The sequence below is a fragment of the Mobula hypostoma genome, chromosome 12 (genome assembly GCF_963921235.1).
Source record: "Mobula hypostoma chromosome 12, sMobHyp1.1, whole genome shotgun sequence".
Lineage (NCBI taxonomy): Eukaryota > Metazoa > Chordata > Chondrichthyes > Myliobatiformes > Myliobatidae > Mobula > Mobula hypostoma.
This window is the reverse complement of record NC_086108.1, coordinates 9,542,805-9,566,187: the sequence shown is the minus strand read 5'-3', so window position 1 is coordinate 9,566,187 and position 23,383 is coordinate 9,542,805. Positions and strand designations below refer to the sequence as shown.

The 23,383-nt window shown below is 41.6% G+C and overlaps 1 protein-coding gene across 1 annotated transcript in view; it reads left to right on the top strand.

Moving 5' to 3' along the window:
• The window catches only part of LOC134354610 (protein Smaug homolog 1-like), a 130,074-nt gene that overhangs the window by 42,066 nt on the left and 64,625 nt on the right, over positions 1 to 23,383 (top strand). The window contains exon 3 of the mRNA XM_063063617.1: positions 16,807 to 17,322. Coding sequence (XP_062919687.1) covers positions 16,807 to 17,322 — 516 coding nt within the window. The remainder of the gene's footprint in view (positions 1 to 16,806; positions 17,323 to 23,383) is intronic.

The window sequence follows — 23,383 nt, the reverse complement described above, 5'->3', positions numbered from 1 at the left end:
CCAATGAAATTGGCAACGAGTTAAGCATTTTTTTCTTAATTTTACACTCTGGAACTTGTCATGGATACTAACTTTCTACCGTAACTACTTATTACCTACAATTGCTATTAGCAAATTAACTGCTTGACATAAGCGAGGATCCCAGATTCCTGTAGAATTGCATCGGTTACTGGTCTTTTTTTATGCTGAAGAGGATAATTGTATGTTTCACCGTTACTCATCACTCCTTTTTTTAAGCAGCAGGACATTTTTTATCTATAGAAGTTTAGAAGGTTGTTACAAGTCACGTGGTCATTCGTCAGTAATTTTCAGGATTTCAGGTTTTTATTGTGAAAGTGGTTTTAACAGTTTTCTTTTACATGGCTGCTCTTTCCCATGAACAGTTTTCAATGAAGATGCAACTTATGACTGAGAAGAGTAGTAGAAGATTCGAAATTCTCTAGTGACATAGATTATTAAATGCCAGCTGAATGACTCAGGACTTGCAGAGAGGGAAATCAGTGGTCCATGAGCCAGTCCTCATGGAAGGATCAGAGGTAAAGAGGATTAGCAACTTTAAATTTCTGGGGGCCTATTATATCAGGGGATCTGTTCTGGACCCAGCACGTAAGTACAATTGCAAAGAAAGCCTCTACTTCCTCAGGAGTCTGCGGAGGTTCAGTATGACATTTGCGCAAATGCAAATATAAATAAATAGCAATAAATAATGATAACTTGAAATAACTAAAGAGTCCTCAGCATGAGATCATTGGTTATGGAAACATCTCAATGGATGGACAAGTGAGTGAAATTATCCCCTTTGTTCAAGAGCCTGATGGTGGTGCAAGTCCTGAGGCTCTTGTACTTTCTACCTGTTGGCAGCAACGAGAAAAGAGCATGAGCTGTGTGTTGGGGATCTCTGATGAATGCTGCTTTCCTATGACAGTATTTCATGGTGATGTGCTCAAGGTTGGAATGGCTTTACCCATGACGTACTGGGCTGAACCATTACCTTTTGTTCAAAGGCACTTGTCCTTCAGAGTCTTTGATCCTTCAGATATCTGTCCACCCAATATTTAAAGGATCCAATGATCTGGTTTTTTCCACCCTTGGGCAAAGATTTACTACGCTTGGAGGATGTTTCCACAAACCACTTTAAATGATCAGTCCCTTAAATGGGTGCTCTTCCTTCATCTCACCCCCATCCCCACTACCCCCCCCAAAAAACATCTTGGTTCTATGACTTTATTTACTTCAGATTTGCAGATCTTTTTTCTGCAAGCTTTTCTTTCTTCTGGAAAGCATGCATAATGTTTGTTTAATTTCTGTGCCATTTCCTTTTCTCCTTTGTATAATTCCTTCTCAGTCTGTAAGGACAATAACTGACTTTTTGAAGACATATATGAAACCTCTTTACTGCTAGCGATTGAGCAGGGAATTGGCCTGCGGAGCAGGGCCCTGCAGGCGTGGCCACTGGGCTCCTGGTCCAGCTTCACTCGCCTCAGAACTGAATGGACTCCGTGGCTGTGGCTGCAGCTTCACTTTCCGTGACTCTACAGTTTGTGTTCTGTGTATTGTTTTTCCACACATTGGATGTTTGTTGGTCTTGTGTGTGTTTTCTCAGGTATTCTATAGTTTCTTTGGTTGTGTATGGTATATGTACTTTGAACCTTGTAGGAAAGGAAAGCGAAACAAAATAAGAGATGGGGTGGGCAGATGAGAACAGGAGAGAGTAGGAGATCCAGTAGGAGGAATCTATGTATTGGGTAGATACCATGATGCAAAGGGTCTGTGAACCCCAGGTTGGGAATCCCTGGATTAGGTAGATAAAGAGAAGAAACAGTGAATGGGGGTGGGGTTGGTGTTTGAAGAAGGAACTATCTAGATAAGGTGGAGACATGGAAGGGGTAGAGGGGAAGCTGGTTATCTGAAATTGAAGAATTCAGTACTCTCTCTTGACTTTGTAATGGACAATACTGAGAGCTGACAGGATTGTGTGAGGATGCTGAGGAGACTTAAAATGGCTTCTGACTAGGAGTTCCAGGTGGCCACAGTGATCAGAGCTAGGGCCTAAGCAAGTGTCCATGGCTCTGCCTTTGACTTGCAGAAAGTGGGAGTTATCAAAGATGTTGTTGTTCAGCAAGATCACAAATTCCTGATCATTAGTAGATGGAATTTGGTTAGATCCGTGTTATAGAAAGGAATGGAGAGCCCCAAGATCTTTCTGATTGGGATGGTGAAAGTGTATAGGGACTGAATACTTGAAGATGAGGCTGTGAGGGGCCAGGGAATGATAGAAAACATAGAAAAACCTACAGCACAATGCACACAGACTGACAGACGACAATGTACAAAATAAGATAAATATGTAAATACATAATACAAAGAGCAAGAGTGAAGTTATCCACACCATTTCAGGAGCATGATGGTTGTAGGGTTTTTACTGTTCCTGAACCTGGTGGTGTGGGAGTTGAGGCTCATGTACCATCTTCCTGATGGCAGCAGTGAGAAGAGAGCAAGGCCTGGTGGGGGTACTTAAGGATGGATGCTGTTTTCTTGTAGCAGAATCCTTGTAAATGTGCTCACAGGTAGGATGGGTTTGCCTGTGATGGGCTGTACCAACTACTTTCTGCAGCCTTTTCCATTCTTGGGCATTGCTGTTTCCATACCAGTCTGGATGCTCTCCACTGTGCATCTGTAGAAGTTTCTCAAAGTTTCAGATGACATGCAGAATGTATACTGATTAATTAGAAAGTGAAGGTGCTATCGTGCTCTTAACCTGCTGGATGGAAATATTGGAATGCCTAAGGCCTTCCTGATTGGGGTGGTGAAAGTGTATGAGGACTGGCATTTAGGGTGAAAGCTTATATATTGATGTACAGTGCTGAATAGGCCCTTCTGGCCCTTCGAGCCATGCTGCCTAGCAATCCCCCAATTTAATCCTGGCCTAATCATGGGACAATTTACAATGACCAATTAACCTACCAAAGTCTTTGGACTTTGGAAGGAAACAGGAGTACCCTGAGGCAACCCATGCGGTCACGGGGAGGACGTACAAACTTTATAGACAACAGCTGGAATTGAACCTGGATTGCTGATATCGTAAAGCGTTGTGCTAACCACTACGCTACTGTGCCACCCTATGATGCTGTTAGGGCCAAAAAATTAATTAAAGAAATTGAAAAAGGAAAAGATAAAGAAAAAAATTATTAGTTTAGTATATTGTGTTAATAGGTCATGGGATGAATTGCTTCAGCCATTATACTTTTGACATTCCTGGATTCTTATAGTTCCTGGACAGCAACATTTCTGAAGACCCAACACCAATGCAGCTATAAAGAAGGCATGACAGCAGCTATATTACATTAGGAGATTGAGGAGATTTGGTATGTCACCTAAAACACTCAAAACTTCTACAGATGTACCTTGGAGAGCATTTTAACTGGTGAATCACTGGTATGGGGAGGGGGGTGGATACTGGATTGAAAGGAGCTACAGATAGTTGTAAAATTAGTCAGCTCCGTCGTGGGTACTTGTCTCCATGGTATCTAGGACATCTTCAAAGAACGATGCCTCAGAAAGGCGGCATCCATCATTAAGGATCCCCATCACCTAGGTCCTCTTCTCATTGATACCATCAGGAAGGAGGTGCAGAAGCCTGAAGGCACACACTCAGCAAATCTGGAACAGCTTCTTCCTCTCTGCTATCTGATTCCTAAATGGACATTGAACCTATGAACACTACCTCACTACTTTTTTCCATTTTGCCCTATTTTTAATTTATGCAACTTTCATATATAGTTACTGTAATTCTTTTATTTATCTTTCTATATTATCATGTATTGCATTGTACTGCTGCTGCTAAGTTTACAAATTTCATGACATATGCCGGTGATATTATTAAACCTGATTCTGGTTCACATACTGATCTGACATCTTACGGCTGGAATTTCTGCCAGCATTTCCATTGTGAAAGATTTAACAAGTACTTGACAGAGATCAAATTACACTGTGTTAGGAGCTAACCCTTGAGGGTTTTGCAAATTACAAGTAAAGAAATGTTCTTAGAGGCAAAGGGCATAACTGAGGTACTAAATGAGCACTGTGGCTTTCCCAAGGAAGATGGTATTACTGTAATCTTGACAAAGGAAGGTGCTGTTGAAATTCAAGATGGGCTAAAATTTCATGGTAATTACTAGAAAATGTAACTGCAAAGTGGGTAAATTATCTGGTCTCCTTGGCTAAAATGAAAAAGCTGTAGGCTTAATCTTTGGAACATCCATAGGTTCAGAGCAGTGCTCAAACATCGGAAAATTGTATATTGAAGGTTGGGGGTGATGCAGTAGCATTTAGAGTAACACTAATGCAGTGCCAGGAACCTGGGTTAAGTTCTGCCACTGTCTGGGAGGAGTTTGTCCGTTCTCCCCCTGACACAGTCTGTTTCCTTTGGGCGCTCTCGTTTCCTTCCACATTGCAAAGACTCGCGGGTTAGTAGGATAATTAGTTCCAGAGTAGGGTTGTTGGTCAAGAAGGACCAGTCACCTACATCTTCTGTATAAATAAATTAAAATGGGTTGTGGATTAAATCATGGAGAATAAGGGGAAGTTGATAAAGGTAAATGGAACTGAGGGTATAGATAGGGTAAGTGCAAGCAGGCTTCTTCCACTGAAGTTCAGTGAAACTAGAAGTAGAGGTGATAGGTTAAGAGTGAAAGGTGAAATATTTAAGAGGAACCTGGGGAGGAACTTCACTCACAGGGTAGTAAGAGGGTGGAGCAAGATGCCAGTAGATATGGTGGATTCAGGCTAGATTTCAACATTTAAGAGAAATATGGATGGGAGGGATATGGAGCGCTATGGTTCGGGTGAGGTCGATGGCAATAGGCAACACAATAGTTTGACACGAACTAGATGAGCTGCAGGGCCTGTTTCTGTGCTGCCGTGCTCTATGACTCACTGCTCATAGAGTCAATTAATTTAGAGATGGCGACTGAAAAGCTCAGACAAACATTGGCTGTTTAGAGAAAGTTGGTTTGGGTTTGTTAAAGGCAGAACTCCTTAACTTGACAGGGTGATCAAGGGGAATGCTGTTGGTGTACATACAGGCTTCCGGAAGACATTTAGTTAAGAGCCACCATATAGACTGTCGTTAAAACTGAGCCACATTAACAGTACCCTATCTGAAGATTGAAGTGTCTGTCCCCTACTTAAAAACATAATGGTTGCAAAGGAGCTGTAGCGCCATTCCTTGTAGATTATAGTTTGTGATTGACACATTAGATTATTCATTGAAGCCTGTTGTGGAACTGTTGGTTTATGGTCAATCTGTACCTCAAGTCCATTTCTCCACAAATTTTATGTGCCTAGGTACTTTAAACACAAAATCCACCCTCTAAATCAGGGGTTCCCAACCTTTTTTATGCCATGGTCCCCTACCATTAACCCCTGCTCTAAATTTTAAATTCATTCACCATTGTCACTGCCTATAAAGGCAGGTAATATCTAATATGTAGATCAAGATCAATAGGTCTGTAGATTTATTAAGTTGTATAGGGGTTTTCCAGAGATATTGGGATGTGAGAGAATAAGTGGGGGAAGGGGGAGGTTTGATGCTTTTCTGCTGCTTGAGCATGAGAAGGGAAAAAGGGGCTTTGGGGTTCCGACAGTTTTCTGTCATTTATTATTTGGGGTTTTCTTCTGTTTTGTGATTGAATGCAAAGAGTAAGAATTTCACATTGTATACGGTATACGTTCTCTGTTATTAAATGGACGCATTGAACCATTTTGGGTTTTGTTAAAGATTGTGCATTAAGGTGACTTATTGCACAAAATAATGAATTTTTAAAGTTCAAAGAGAATTTTGTTATCAAAGTATGTGTATGTCACCATATACAGACCTGAGATTCATTTTCTGTAGGCGTACTCAGCAAATCTATAGAATAGTAACTATAACAGGATTAATGAAAGATCAACCAGAGTGCAGAAGACAACAAACTGTGCAAATGCAAATATAAATAAACAGCAAATAAATAAGAAGAATATGAGATAGTCTTTAAAGTGAGATCATTAGTTGTAGGAACATCTCAATGGATGTGCAAGTGAGTGTAGTTATCCCCTTTTATTAAAAAGCCTGATGGTTTTGGCATAGTGACTGTCCTTGAACCTATTGGTGTGAGTCCTGAGACTCCTGTACCTTCTACCTGATGGCAGCAGCAATAAGAGAGCATAACCTGGGTGATGGGGATCTCCAATGCTGGAAGCTGCTTTCCAATTTATTTTCTTACAGGAAAATACCAGGCTCTCAGCTATTGAGCCAATATTAAATGGTAAAAGCAAGTGTCCTAATGTATTGAGAAAATCTACAGATGTTTGAAATCTAAGCAACACACAAACAAAATGCTGGAGGAACTCAGCAGGCCAGGCAGCAGCTATGGAAAAGAGTACAGTCGACATTTTGGGCTGAGACCCCTCATCAGGATTGTGTGTGTCTGTACTAATGTACAGAACTGGTTACTGAAGCTAGACTTTTGAAAATTGTTATGGAGTAGAATTTTTTTTTGTTTCAAACCCCACTTTTGTAAATGTTATAATCATGGTCTCTTTGCTAATACTTGATTAAAGTATTCCTGCAAATCTGATTTTCAGTAAAAGGTATAATCTTCCTGCACAATAGCAAACATCCTGTCGATGCTGGAAGTCTGAAACAAAATACTGGAATCAAGGTTCTTCAAGCTAAGTATTATCTCTGTCTAACCTGCTGAGTGTTTCCAGCATTTCTGCTAAATTTGTATCAGTACTTTTGAAACTTTTTTCCAAGCATGATTTTTTTTTTTGCTTGCTGTGCCTATCACTGATTGGTCCAATTGTATATTGTATCATAGCACTTAAAATGATATATTATCTCTAATTTATGCTGTACTCTCTCCAGAATGTCTTTAAAACTTGTCTATTGCAGAAAATGTAATTGCTTTTCATTCCACTTAAAAGTCTATGTGCACATAGACTTACAAGGGGTGATTGATAAGTTCGTGGCCTAAGGTAGAAGGAGATGAGTTCTTAACTTCAAACTTTCTGCATAATCACTCAGAGTTGAACTGCACGTGCATGTAACGAGAGCTGTATAACTCATCTCCTTCTACCTTAGGCCACAAACTTATCAATCACCCCTGCTGTGGACCACCTGGAAGTCCAAGATGCCGACTTCTACAAAGAAGGGATCCATATGCTCCACGGCGGCTGGGCTAAGTTTGTAAATGTAAGAAAAATAAATGTGCTAGGTCTTCTAAAATTGACTCCTTCTGCCTTAGCCAGGAACTTATCAATCACCCCTCGTATCTTCAGTTATTTTATCTTTTTACATTGGTATATGACACATTGGTGTTTTAAAATTCTAATTTTACTGAACTTGCTTCATGGTGGCAATCCTTTCTCCTTTTTTGTATTTGATGAATTTAATTTCTTCTATCTGTCTTCAACCATTGAAATCTTTTATTTTATGTGGAGCCCCCTCTCCATATGAGCAAAGGTTCCCAACAGTTTTTATGCTGTGGATCCCTATCATTAACTGAGGGGTCCGTGGACCAGGTTGGGAACCCCTGAACTAGACATTCTTTCAGGTTTTCCTGGGGATTACCTGAGTGCAAGAGAGGGTCAGACTTTATAGTTCAGTTGTCGGGGGGGGGGGGTGGCACGGTAGTGTAGGGGTTAGCACAACAATTCACTGTACCAGTGAGCTGGATTCAATCCCCTGTTCTCCCTGTGACCGCGTGAGTTTCCACCGGTGCTTGAGTTTTCTCCCCTAGTCCAAAGACCTACCAGTTGGTAGGTTAATTTGTCATTGTAAATTGTCCTATGATTAGGCTAGGATTAAATCACGGGTTTGCTGGGCGGCACAGATCGAAGGGCTGTTTCTCAATAAATAACTAAGACATTGTTGGATCTCCATTTAACTCCTGATTCATGGAGTTCTTGAGGGAGTCAAGAATGATGAGCAGTTTTAATTCCAAGATTTCTGTTTATTTTGGAGTACAAACAAACATACAAATACAAAGCAAACTAAATAATGAGCTGAGAAATGATGCTGAGGGGTGTAAGACAAAAGAATAAAGAAAGCCAAAGTGCTGCTTCTGAAAGATCTGTCACTTTTATAGATAAGCTAAAAGAAGTTCCTTGTAGATAAATTAGTTAAATAGGCTACATAATCAAAGCAGTTACATCATGTAGGTATTTTGCTAATACCGAGCCAATCAAAAATGAGTAAGATGATAAACCATCAGTTGAGCTGCGATACCATTTTCTGTCAGTGTGTGCAAAGTATGTGACTTTGTTATAAAGTGAAAATCTTACAAAAAGTATTATTAACAAAGGACTGTGGTTTCCAACATGAACGTTCCTACAGCAGTTAAAAGGTAGACAAGGTAGACATTGGCTATATTTAAGAGGGAGTTAGATATGGCCCTTGTGGCTACGGGGGTCAGGGGGTATGGAGGGAAGGCTGGGGCGGGGTTCTGAGTTGGATGATCAGCCATGATCATAATAAATGGCGGTGCAGGCTCGAAGGGCCGAATGGCCTACTCCTGCACCTATTCTCTATGTTTCTATGTATGGGATTCGTTATTTCAAAGGTTCATTTATTATCAAAATATACAACTCTGAAACTCCTCTTCTCCAGATAGCCACAAAGCCAAGAAAGAAAAGATCAGCAATACCCAAATCCCCCCTTCCTACAAAAAAAAGGACAAAAACGGAACAGGTACATTGGACCCCCCCCCCCCACACACACACACACACACACACACACACACACACACACACACACGAAAAGAGAAAGATCAGGTGAAAAATACAGAATATAAAATACTAAAAGGGTGGGGTGGGGGAAGTCTATAGTCCGCATTCAAAATGCAGAAAACCTTGGTAACATTTTCCTGTCTAGCAGCAAGCGATCCCACCAGCGATCAACAGGTAATCTCCCCTCTCCGGCAGCAGAGCAATCCCCCACCGATTTTAAAAAGGCAGCAGCTGGCACTCACCTTCTGCATTCGTCTCACTGTTTCAGTTTCCCTCATTGCTTCAGTCGGCAAATAAAGGAAGCTTTAATCGGCAAAATGAAGTCAAGCATTGGCGCACACCCGGTCTTGCAGCCTTCTCGCTGAGAGGTTCCCACACGCTGCCTCTGCCTCCCAGAATCTTGGAGATTGCAGTGCACTAAAATAGCCAAACTCTACAAACTGTAAATCACAGGCTCCAATGATTCCAGAATCACATTCAAGATGAAAAACAAACATAAACTACATAAAAGAAATGAAATATATAGTTTAGTGGTCCATCCAGAAGTTGATGACCGAAGAAGGGTTCCTTCTTCTGGATTTTTCAGGAATACCGTCGCACTCAGAAGCAGAAGGATTGTTTGTTGCTCTTTCTGTGTGCTTTTTAAAATAAATAATTGTTTGACCAGTCAGGATTGTTAGCCCTGAGCTGAACCTTGAACCTGAAGACCAGTAGTCTGGCCTCTACATTTTGACCTGTTTGGCATGAGTGACCCTGCCAACAGCCAAAGCATAAAGCCCTGAATCCAGCCAACATAGCTCTCTGGTCACTGAGGCACGCAAGCCTCCAAACGATGACAAGGTTGTGGTCCTCTTGAAGGATAGCAATGGGGTGCCTGGATAAAATGGTGGAAGTATCGTGAGGAAATATTCAAATTCACCCTGAAAGCAAGTATGAATGAGAAGGCTCTTCCAGTAAAAGTGGGTTGATTGTTTGGATAAGAAATCTTAGCATTATTTGTATTCAAGACACAACTTGAAGTATTGTGTAAAGTGTTTGCCTGCTGAGGAAAGATGATTTCTTGGGAAACAGCAATTTACTTAGCCTAGTTTAGAACTTCCACTGTTTAGAAAGTGGGTCTGTAAGAACTTGAGGTCGTGCAGTGGGTACAGAGGAGACAATGCAGGGGGTGTTTCTCCTGACTGGAGATCCTTTTTATAGTTCATCTGATTGGGCTTTGGGATATGTCTTGATTAGCCCATCCATTCCTGTTTTGGGGAGCTTGATGTGGATTTAAAACACGCTTGTCTTGATCCAATGTAGAAAAGCTCATTTGCGGTAAAGTGCTTTGGGATGTCCTGTGGATTCCGGTTAATCGGGGCAACCACTTGATTTGGGCAACTCTTAAATGACAAAAAACTTAATCGAAAATAGCCAGGTTTCCCTTCATTTATTTGGGACATTATGCTGCTTGATTGGGACAGGAGGACGTCGCTGAACAGTTTATAATAAGTGCCAGCTGAGTGCACTTGTGTGGCTGTTAGACAACACTCTGTGCCTAGAGCGAGCCATTTTTAAATAACATCAGTTGTATGTGTGTGTTTATGTTCAAAAAGCAGTGATTTTTGTCACTGATAATTGGCAAAAAATAAACAGCAAGACAATTCAGAACAGTTTTGCTCACTGCAAAATCATATTTGGAATCAGGTTTAATATCACCAGCACATGTTGTGAAATTTATTGTCTTTGCAGCAGCAGTACAATGCAACATGTAATAGTAACTGTAGGTGTGTGTGATATATTCGTCAAATTAAATAAGTAGTGCAAAATAAGTGTTCATGAGAAGTGGAGCTGACTGAGTTTACAACTTTCTGCAGCTTAATTCGATCCTGTGCAGTCCCCCCCCTCCCCCACTCATACCAGTTGGTGATATAGCCAGTTAGAATGCTCTGCATGGTACATCTGTAGAAATGTGCATGTGGTTTTGGTGACATACCAAATTTCCTCAAACTCCTATTGAAATGTAGTCCCTGTTGTGCCCCTTTGTAGATGCATCAAAATGTTTGGTCCAGAATAGATCCTTACAGATATTGACACCCAGGAATCTGAAATTGCTCACTCTTTCCACTTTTGATCCTTCTATGAGGACTCGAGCACTTAGGCTTGGAGATGCCAGAAACGGCCGTGAGAGAAAATAAAACTATTTCACTACTTCGACAAATTAGGAACTACAAAGAATTTGAAGGTATCGTCAATCATCTTGAATGTTACAATGAAAATGAAGATTTGGAGGGTGCAATCTCTGATAGCATTGTATAAAGGCAGCCCATTATCTGCACTAGGTGTCTGTGCTGATTTTGTCCATTTATAGTCAATCTAAAGAACTGGATGAATTCCTCTGTTGTTAACTATTAGGAGCTAATACAGTTTTATAGTACTGTAGTATCGATAGTGCTCTAATTTGTTCTGTATTTCATTTAAATAAGAAATTTATTATTCTGTAATATGTAGTTTGTCTCTGTCTTTTATGCCTTGTTTTAAATTATTTCCATGAAACTTAGGCTAATTGGGGCAGCCACTTAATGGCTCAAAATGAACTGGCCCTGGTGTGTCCCAATTACACTATTTTGTTGTTGCATTCTGACCAATACAGCTTGCATTGTGTTTTACCTTTTCTACTCTGGCAGATCTTTATGCATCGATTATAGTCAAGCTCACAAAGTTAATTGTTATTGCTTTACAAGCAGTGCATTGTCCCACGCCGCTACATTGTATCATCTTTGTTTAAAATTCAAACTGAGCTGTTTTATAACTAAATTATGTATTTGAAACAATTTGACCAGTATGTTCAGAGATGTACATATTCTGACCTTGACTGATTCGGTGGGGTGGGGGGGGGGTACTGTTGCTAGTTAGATCTGCTTTGATATTTGGATACAGAATTTCCATTCGTACTTGCTCTTCCTTTTTTAAATGTGAAATTGCCTGTTTGAAACTTTGCAGCTTAACATGTCTGAATGAAAATGCTGATTGGGTCTGTAGGTCAGCTTGAATCATAAGTTTCTGCTGACAAAGACATTTGACCCCTTCGGCTTGAACTTGCTTTGTGAAAGAGAACAGATATTTATTTATAGATCGTGTTTATTGATTGATTAAGATACAGCGTGGTATAGGCCCTTTGAGCCACGCCACCCAGCAATCAGTCCCTTGATTTAACCCTAGCCTAATCACGGAACAATTTACAATAACCAATTAACCTACCAACCAATACGCCTTTGGACTGTGGAAAGAAACCTTAGCACCCAGAGGAAACCCATGCAGTCACAGGGAGAAACTCCTTACAGGCCAAGGTAGGAATGGAACCTGGGTCACTGGTACTGTAAAGTGTTGTGCTAACCACTACAACACTGTGCTGCACTGTATTTAGTCACACACCTTCTGTCCGTTAGACTCTCCTTTGTTTTAATATAACAAATTACATTCCAAGCATTCAAGATTCTAAAATTGATACGGCCATGTTGCTTTTCAAATCTTCTCTAGTGTGGAAATCAATCACAGTTTTGCATTCCAAAGAACAGAATGATTTGTATCAAAGAAGTAGGTAGTCCGATAGTGTAGCGATTAGCACAACGCTTTATAATTACAGTGATCCGGGCTCAATTCTTGCTGCTGGCTGTAATATTTTCTGCTGTGACCATGAGGGTTTCCTTCAGGAGCTCTGGTTTCCTCCCACAGTCCAAAGATGGAGTAGTTGGTAGGTTAATTGGTCATTGTAAATTGTCGCATGATTAGTCTGGGATGAAATTGCAGCTCGAAGGGTCTATTCCATGCTGTATCTCAATAAATAAATAGATCAACAGGCAGACGTTCCTTTGGTTTCCTTCCCATTGCAGAAAATACTAACTTTTGAGTCCTGAAGGGCCTCAGCCCAAAACATTTCCATAGGAGCTGGCAGGTGCCTGACCTGTCTTCAGCATTTTGTGTGTGATGCTTCTAATTTTTCATTCCAACGTGGATGATGTCACATTTACCAACTCTGTCAAGATCAAGATAATTTTGGTAAATTATCATAATTGTGTCTACTATAATTTCCGCCATTTGCATCTATTTTGATATGTTTGTTTAGGGAGTTATCAAAAGGGAACCACTCTTCTAAAAATTCTCGTACCTGCTTTAAAATAAACGCCATCTATGAACCACTAAGAGCCAGAAAAACACGAGTCAATAGAATTCAGAGGTCAACTGAAGGGATAGCCAGTCAGGAGAGTTGCAAGTGAAAGAGGGGGGCTATATAAATGCAAGCACTCCCAGAGAGAAACATAACTGCGTCCTGAGGATGTAGGCTTGACTGGTGATGAAGCATCTGCAAGTTCCTTGCGAAGTTCAGTGAGCACCACAACATCAAGTGCCTCAGCCTGAATTGCCATTGTTCACCAACATCCTAAATGGGTTAACTATATTCACCAATTCTGTGTTATATTTACTAATACTGGTTTTTAGATGCTATTTTCTTGCCATATGTTGGTAATAGACTATACAAAGATAGCTAAGCATGGGGTAGGGTGCATCATTGCTTCAGTGCTTGTACTAGTCATTGGTTCGATTTGGTATTAACTACTCCTGTGGGCAATGCTTCATACCAGTAGGCATCCAGTAAAATATGTTAATGCATGTGCCACTTACAGAACGATTACTACGTATTACCATTGTATATTGAGATGCAACAGATTTCAGATAGTGGGCTCTGGAGCGTGTGGGGGGGGGAACTTCTGGAGAAAATCAGCATGTCAAGCAGCATTGGTGGGGGGAGGGGTGGCAAAGGGGTGGTTGATGTTTTGGGTGAAGCCCCTACATCAGGACAGCATGAGGAAGGATCTAACCAATTTAAAAGTAGACGCAGGAGCTGGCAGGTGACACTGGATAGCATTTATTTTCCAAAGTGTTGCTTCCTCAGAATTTTTTTGTTTATGATAGGCTATTTGACGCTGAACACAAATATAATTTCAGACTACTTGTATCATGTAGGAATTTGAAGGAACAATAAATTAGCTTTTATTGAATATAATGTGTTTAATTGCATAATGGTGCTGATACTTTGCAATAGTTCAACTAAGCTAAATATGTTTTGATTATTTTTTTTGTTTGTACTTAGTGTTTGAAGCTTCACGCTTAAGTATCCAACAATATTCAGCCAGCATTGACGAATTCCAGTTGCCCTGATACCGTTTCTCCATGACCGCAATGTCCTGGTGAAACCTTTCACCATGCTCGTTACTGACAGTACCAGAATTTACAGGGAAGAAGTCCAAATGGGAATGCAGAAAATGAATCTTTAGTGACATGTTATACTTCAAGGTTTTGTATGCTTGAAACATGTTGTCAACCAGCTGCACGTAGTTTGGTGCTCTGTAGTTGCCAAGAAAATTTTCAGCAACATCCTTGAATGCCTTCCATGCAATTTTCTCCAGTCCCCCACTAGAAGTTCTTCGAATTGCCTGTCATTGATGACCTGTTTGATTTGTAGACCAATAAAAATCAGTTTTTCTGATTGTATTATGAATTGAAATAAATATTGGCAATGTTTTTAAAAATGGTATATGATGAGGAAATTTCATGGTGATTTTCATGATCAGCTGTGCAAACTCCATGAGATACACCCAAAAGTATTCAGGATGCAAAATCTTTGTTGTCCAGTGTGATAGGTGGATCTAGATGAGGAGAGGTTGATAACCAGCTGGGGAGGGAGGGTAGAGGCAATGACAGAGGCTGGCAGGTGATTGATGGAGACCAAGGCAGATGATGGAATCTGATGAGAAAAGGTACTGAATGAAATCAGATAGAAAGGCTGGGTATATGGGAACAGTGGGAGGAAGTTAATGGCATGTGGGCGATAAGCAGATAGAGCCAGGTGGGGAGGGGGGAAAACCAGCTAACATGGGGCTGGATGAGAAGAGGAAAGGTTAAGTGAGAGAGCCTGTGTAGATCAGGAGGAGAGAAGACAACAGGAGGTGTTAGCTTACCTGAAATTAGAGGAATCAACCTTCATTTTATTGGGTTGTAGGCTATGCAGGTGAAAATCCAAGGTGCCATTCCTCTGTTTGGCCTCATCCTGGAAGTGGAGGAGGCAGAAGACAAGATTGGTGTTGCATGGAGAGAAAAATTAAAATGGTGCTACGATTTGCAGCTCAAGATTGCTCTCACAGATAGGTCTGCAGGTGCTCGGCAAAATAGTCACCCAGTTTGCACTTGGTCTCATCGTCGTTCCCTCCCCTCATGGATGTAGAGGAGGGTAAATCAAGAGCACTGAATCTAATCTACAAGATTAGAGGAGGTCCGTATAAATTTATGCCCCAATTGAAAAGATGGTCCATGGCATAAAAAAGGTTGGGAACCCCTGGTTTAAGTTTGCGGTGGCTCAAGTGTTAAACCTCCTACAATTGTAAGTGAAACTGCCTGGGGCAAGAAGGGATGAGTGTAGAGTGATGACAAAACCAAGGAGTCACAGTCCCTGAGAAAGGGCGGGGAGAGGAAGATGCAACTGGTGGCATTGCATCATAGCTGGCGGAAATGACCGACTACCTTTTACTCACACACTTCACCACCATCTCTCTAATCTCATTTCACTCATTGCCTTCCTTTCTTATCAGGTTCCACATTCTGCAACTCCTCTGTGCTGTCTCCACCAATCATCACCCAGCCTCTGGCACCGTCTCCACCTCTCCCTTCCCCTCACTTGTGTCTATCAACCTTTCCTGACCTGGATCCTATCTCTCTTCTATACACTCAATCCTGATACAGTGTCCCAGTGTGAAACATCAACAATCTCTCTGCCTCCACAGATGCTACCTCTAAATCCCTCCAGCAAATAGGTTTTTGCAAAGATATATTTAGGGTACATTTAATACAATGAGCAAGCTGAAGGGCCTTGAGACACATGCCTCTCATGCCCACTACTTCTGAGCCTTCTTTACCCCTTGAACTGGCACGGTAGCACAGTGGTTAGCACAATGCTTTACAGTAGCAGCGACCCGGGTTCAATTTCCTTCATGGCCTGTAATGATTTTGTATGTTCTCCCCACGATTGCGTGGTTTCCTCCCACAGTACAAAGTTTTACCGGTTGGCAAGACAGTGTAAATTGTCTCATGATTAGGCTAGGATTAAATGGGGGGGCTTTCTGGGTGGAGCAGCTCTAAGGGCTAGAAAGGTGTATTCTGCGCAGTATCTCAATAAATTTTTTAAAAATCTGGTGAATGTTGATGTGCAATGCAACCAAGCTCAACATTTATCTGTCAATCTTCTGCTCAACAATAACCTTTCCCTCAACAGGATGAAGGTGTGAGTTCACATTGTAACCACTGACCTTTGATCACTCACACGGGTCAATGTATTTCAAAGTTCAAAATACATATCTATAGCTATATACTACCTTGAGATACATTTTTGCAGGCGTTTACAGGAAAATAAAGAAGTACAATAGAATTTATGAAATAATTTAAGTAACAGACTGACAAAGCAATGTTCAAAAGTTGTGGCACTAGAGAATAGTAACTATAACAGGATCAATGAAAGATCATCCAGAGTGTAGAAGACAGAAACTGTGCAAATGCAAACATTAATAAATAGCAATAAGTATCAAGAACATGAGATAAAGAGTCTTTAAAGTGAGATGTTTGGTTGTGGGAGCATCTCAGTGATGGAGAAAGTGAGTGTAGTTATCTCCTTTGTTCAAGAGCCTGATGGTGTGGGGTAGTAACTGTTCTGGAATCTGGTGGTGCATCCTGAGGCTCCTGTACCTTCTACCTGCTGGCAGCAGCAAGAGGAGAGCATGGCCTGGGTGGTGGGGTTCTCTGATGATGACTGCTACATTCCTATGACAGCAGTTCATATAGATGTGCTCAATGGTTTGGAGGGCTTTACTCTCCAGGGATGTACTGGGCCTACTCCACTGTAGCTGTAATTGAAATGATTGTAGGTTATATCTGAAGGCAAGTGGAAGAGTAAACTTGACAGGAAGTGATTTATTTCCGAAAATTTAAGTAACTGTATTTTTTTTTCAGCTTTCATCAGTCAATGGCATCAAGACCCTAAGGAGAAGGTTGTTCTACAGCTGCTTTCCCATCTTCCTCTACTTCAGCCTGGGAATATAGAAGCAAAGTCTGAGTACATGAAGCTGCTGCAAAAGGTGCTGGCTTACTCAATCGATAGCAACCTGTTTATAGAAGAGAGTAGGCAGCTCCTGTCCTATGCACTAATTCATCCTGCCACCTCGCTGGACGACCGGAGTTCCCTGGCCTTATGGCTAACTCACCTGGAGGAGCACATGTCGAGCAACTACAGCTCATCAGGTGTTGGGCGGGCAGACTCTATCTACACAGGAGCGTACAACCAAAATCAAAGACAGAACGTTGAGGACAAGCTGAATGAGTGGCAGAACCGAGCAGACAGCGGCATGTGTGTCACTGTTCCTGCCTGGCAGGACAAGCCAATGACCTGTGAGAATGGGCATTTGCCTCTGCATACATCTGTGTCAGTGCCATCCGCAATCAACAACATTGGAAGCAATACTAGTGCAGGTAAGGTTGACATTTAATTATTGAAGTTTTTGACAAAGAAGTGTTGTGCCCAGCTCGCCGTAACTTAATGTTGCCGGCATTGAGGTGGCATGGTAGCATAGTGATTAGCACAATGCTTTACAGTACAGGCAATCCGTGTTCAATTCCTGCTGCTGCCTGTAAGGAGTTAGTATGATTTCTCCGTGAGCTTGTGGGTTTCCTCCAGATGCTCCGGTTTCCTCCCACAGTCCAAAGACCTACCAGGTTGGTAGGTTAATTGTAAACTGTCCAGCGATTAGGCTAGGGTTAAATTGAGGGATTGCTGGGCAGTGCGGCTTGAAGCCTCGGATGGGGCTATTCCACGCTGTAACTCAATAAGTAAATAAAATTTGTTACAATACACTTGTTATTTTGAGTACTAGTTAATAAATGTGAACTTTGCACCTATTTCATAGATATAGTTAAAGCAGTGGTTTGACAGATTCTAATTGGTAAGGGCTTCATAGTTGCAGGGAGAAGACAGGAGAGGGGTAATAAATCAGCCATGATGGAATGACAAGAATCAATGGGCTGAATTTAATGTCTTATAGTCCAGTCTTGTACAAGTGCTGTCCTAATAGGCCGATCCTGAAGCGGTAAAGGATTTAAGTGCGAGTCAACTTGTCCTTGTGCAGGATTCCCTGGAAGTTAATTTGCAGGTTAAGTCGGTGGGGAGAAAGGCAAATGCGATGTTAGCATTCATTTCAAGGGGACTAAAATATCAAAGCAAGGATCTAATGCTGAGGCTTTATAAGGCACTGTTAACGCCTCACTTGGAGTATTGTGAGCACTTTTGGGTCCATTATCTAAGAAAGGATGTACTAACATTGGAGAGAGTTCAAAGGAGGTTCACAAAAAATGATTCCATGATTGAAAGGCTTATCATGTAAGGAGTGTTTGATAGCTTTAGGTCAGTACTCACTGGAATTCAAGAATGAGGGGGTATGTCATTGAAACTTAGCGAATGTTGAATGTCCTCAATAGGATGGATGTGGAGAGGATTTTTTTAATATGGTAGGGATTCTAAGACCAAAGGGCACAACCTCAGAATAGAGGGATGTCCATTTAGAACAGAGATGAGGAGCCATTCCTTTAGCCACAGAGTGGTATATCTGTGAAACTCACTGCCACAGGTGGCTTTGAAACCAAGTCATTGAGTATATTTAAGGCAGAGGTTGATAGATTCTTAATTAGTCAGGGCATGAAAGGTTGTGGGGAAAAGGCAGGAGATTGGGCCTGGGAGGGAAATGGATCAGTCATGATGAAATGACAGAGCAGTCTCAATGGGCCAAATGGCCGAATTCTGTATCTATAACTGATGGTCCAAGTCTGTCACTGCTACCTTGACTCACTCAAAGAAATAGGCAGGTTCTGCAGGGAGAGAGTACCTCAGTAAAGCAGTCAGTGTCGGAAAACTGGTGTGTTTGCTTGGCTTGAATAATCTCAAACCAGTCTGTGAAGAATAATAGAAAACTAGAAATGTCTGACAGTGATGCCATGATTTTAAGAACCGTGCTCTTGTTCCATCAGTTCCTCCTCTGGGATATTTTAGCAGAAGTATTTAGGCAGTGCAGTGAGCTAACAGAGTCAAAATAGGTTAGGAATTTGCACCACACATTTCTGAACTTGGCTACATCATCTGGGTTGGGGGGGAGGGGAGAGAAAGGCAGAGTGGAACTTCCTTGGAAAGATAAACAGTCTAGAAAATCACCCCAGAATGATGTATTTGATGTTAGTTTTAGCGTGGCAGTAGCAGAGGTGTGAAAGCATCTCCATCATCCACCTTCTTGCTGAGGAGGGGTAATTTCAAAAGGAGGGAGAAAATAACATTAAAACATCTCAATGTCTGTTGCAGATGTTGTATAATAGAAAACATGTGCGTTATAAAAGCTACAAAGAACATTCAGTACCCAACCATGCCTGTGGCGTCAGTCTATATATAGACAAGGACAAAAATGTCTGAATGCAGAACAAACCAACAGCTGTTTTTTTTTTCTCCTTCATGCAATCAAATGAAATTATACATTTGAGGCCTGTCTGTGAATGTGAAACTGATGGACTTTGGTCGGATATGGTCAGGTGTCACTGTCAGATGTTTTATTGGCAGCAGCCCAGTCCGATTAGTCTGGGATGTAATGACTGCTCGTTTATGCAATGTGTGCGGCCCCTCGGGGGGGGGGGGGGTGCAGTTGCTCCCTTCTTAAGAAATGTTGCAATAGGAACTGACTGCTGACATCTGCCTGCCATTTTATTCTTGCTGTGGACAGACCCACTATTTAATTTTTATGTCGTGTACTTCATAACCGAGTCGAGTCACAAATATTGTAGCTTATTGTTAGCAAATTCACTGACTACATTAGACAAAATTATTTTAAAATGTTGCTTCCTCAGAATTTTTTTCTGTTTCTGATAGTCCGCTTGAAGCTAAACATAAATACAATTTCAGACTACTTGTAACAAGTAGGAATTTGGAGAAACAAGAAATTAACTTTTATTGAATATAATGCGTTTAATTGCATAATAGTGCTGAGGCTTTGCAATAGTTACAACGAAGCTAAAAATCTTGGTTATTTTTGTTCATACTCGGTGTCTGAGGCTTATCACTTAAATGTCCAACAATAATCAGCCAGCATTGATGGATTCCAGTTGCCCTGATACCGTTTCTCCATGACCACAATGTCCTGGTGAAACCTTTCACCACGCTCATCACTGACAGCGCCAAGATTGACAGGGAAGAAGTCTGAACAGGAATGCAGAAAATGAATCTAGTGACATATTGCACTTCATGATTTTGTATGCTTGAAGCATGTTGTCAACCAGCTGCACGTAGTTGGGTGCTCTGTAGTTGCCAAGAATATTTTCAACAATATCCTTGAATTCCTCCATGCGATATTTTCCGGTCCCACTTGAGATTCTTCGAATTGTCTGTCATTGATGAGCTGTTTGATTTGTGGACCAACAAAAATGCCGCCTTTAATCTTGGCTTGAATTATGAATTGAAATAACAAAAATAGGCCATTTCAAAAAAATGGTGCGTGATGGGGAAATTTCATGGTGATTTTCATGATCAGTAGCCCAAAATCCATAAGATACACCCAGAAGTATTCTGGAAGCAAAATCTTTGTTGTGCTGTGCTATTACAAACCAAGCTATTTTGATGATAAATTATCTTACCAGCATTTGATGTATAAAGATTAAAGGTACATACGAGAGGACCACCTGCCATGAGATTAGTTTCTGTATGCTCATGCTATTTAATCGTCATCAATGCAGGCATTTTGGAGCAGAGATTCAATAGTTTTCTTGCTGTTTTCCCTTATCACTGGATATCCAGGGTAACATCAGCAGCAGAGCCACAAACCGTGGCAGAACTTACCAGGTCAGGCAGCTTTAATGAAGAAACCGAAACCCTTCTTCAGGACTGAGAAGGAAGGTTTGGGGGGGTGGGGGGTAGTTGCCAGAATAAAATTGTGGGCGAGGGGCAGGGTAGCTAGAAGATAATAGGTGAAGCCAGGTGAGTACAAATGATAAAGGGCTGAGTAGGAGTGGAGGGTGGACATGAGAGAGGGAAGGAGGAGGGGCACCAGGGGGAGGTGATAGGCAGGTGAAAAGTGAAAGGCCAGAGTGGGGAACAGAAGGGGGGGGGGGATTTTTTTTTTGTTACTGGAAGGAGGTACTGATTTTCATGCCATCAGTTTGGAGGGTACCCAGACAAGAATATAAGTTGTTGCTCCTCCATCCAGAGGGTGACCTTACCGCGGCACAAGAGGACTGACATGTCGGAAAGGGAATTGCAATTAAAATGTTCGGCCACCAGGAAGTTCCACTTTTGGTGGTTGGAGCAGAGGTCCTCGATGAAGCAGTCCCCCAATTTACAAATGGTTTCATCAATGTAAAGGGGCCCACGTCAGGAGCACAATAGATGACCTCAGCAGATTCGCAGGTGAAGTGTTGCCTCACCTTCAAGGACTATTTGGTACCCTGAATGGAGGTGAAGGACGAGGTGAATGGGTAGGTTGCACTTAGGCTGCTTGCAGGGTTAAGTACTGGGAGAGAGATTAGTGGGGAGGGATGAGTGGACAAAGGAATCATGGAGGGAATAATCCTTGCAGAAAGCTGGGAGAGTGGGAGGGTAGCAAAGATACGTTTAGTAGTAGGATCCTTTGGAGATGGTGGAAGTTGCAGAGGATGATGTGTTGGATGCGGAAGCTCATGGTGTGGTAGGTAAGGACAAAAGGAACTCTATAACTGTTAAGGTGGCAGGAAGATGAACTGAGCGTGGATGTTCAGGAAATGGGGGCGATGTAGTTGAGGGCAGCATCAATAGTGTAGTGAAATATTATCTGGCATGGAGCAAATGGCCAATTTCAGTACTAATGTGTTAATCTTGTACGCAGAGCTTAGTATTTTGTGTTTATTAAGTACAGGTATTCTACAGAGTGGCAGTGCCTGTGTGGTTGTTACCCATTGTTTCTCCCCTCTTCAGCTTTTTATTCTGGAAAGTAATTCGTCCATTGTGTCCTTCCCTAGGGATAGTACGGCGTAGCGGTCAGAATGTTAGCTGTAAGATCCGGATTCAATTCCTGCCACTGCCTCTAAAGGGGTTTGTATCATCTCCCTGTAACTGAGTGTGTTTCTTCCAATGTTCCTGTTTTCTTCCACTTTCCACCAATGTAAAAGTCGGGGTTCATAATTGTGGGCACACTATTTTGGCATCAGAAGCGACATGATTGTGACATTGAAGAGATGTTTGGAGAAGTGCATAGGTGGGATGGGTATGGAGGGCAATGGTCCAAGTGTGGATTGATGGGGCTTGGCAGAATAACAATCCGGTATAGACTAGATGGGCTGAAGGTCCTGGCTGATTCTTTGATGTGCTTCTTTGTGGCACTTGCAAGCTCCCCCCAGCAAACTTGCACTGAGTTGTTTGGTGACACAATCAATGCATTTCACTGTATGTTTTGAAGTGCATGTGACAAATAAAGCTCATCTCTAGTTGAGAAATTACCTACTTCATTGGTAAACTCCCTCTTCAACAGCATGTTCCTGACTGACTCGTCAGATATGATGTAATCAGAATCAGGTTTAATATCATTGGCATATATCATGAAATTTGTTATTTTGCAACAGCAGCACAATGCAATACATAATGACTTTTTAAAAGAAACGCTATCTTACAATAAGAAATATGTATATAAAAAATAAGTAGTGTATAAAGAGAAAATAAACTGTAATGGCTTCTGTGTCTATTCTGATGGCAGAGGGGAAGAAGCTGTTCCTGAATTGTTGAGTGTGTGTCTTTGGGCTCCTGTACGTCCTTCCTGATGGTAGCAATGAGAAGAGGGCATGTCCTGGATGATGAGGGTCCTTTATGATGGATGCTGCCCTTTTTAAGGTGACCTTCATGCTGGGAGGCCAGTGCCCATGATAGAGCTGGCCAAGTTTACAACTTTTTGCAGCTTTTACCGATCCTGTGCAGTGGCCACTCTGTACAGTACCAGACGGTGATGCAACCAGTTAGACTGCTCTCCACTGTACGCCTGTACAAATTTGTGGGGTTTTGGTAACATACCAAGTCTCCTCAAACTCCTGATGAAATGTAGCCACCAGTGTGCGTTATTTCTAATTCCATCAATATGTTGCACCCAGGATAGATCCTCAAGATCTTGAAACCGTTTGCCCTTTCCTCTGCTGATTCCTCTATGAGGACTGGTGTATGTTTCCTCAACTTCCCCTTCCTGAAATCCACAATTTCTTGGTCTTATTGATGTTGAGTGCAAGGTTGTTGCTGTGACATCACTCAACCAGCTGATCTGTCCCACTCCTGTATGACTCCTTGTCACCATCTGAAATTCTGCCTACAATAGTTGTGTCATAAGTATATTTATAGATTTTGCTGGGATTAGAGGACAGGATGAATGAACACCCTTAATACTTCTCTGCAGTTCACTGAAGCTGGATTGGATTGCAATCTTATCTAAAGCAAATATGTACCAGGTGGTTGTAGTTTGTTTTTAAAAATAAGTTAATCTTGTCAGGGAAC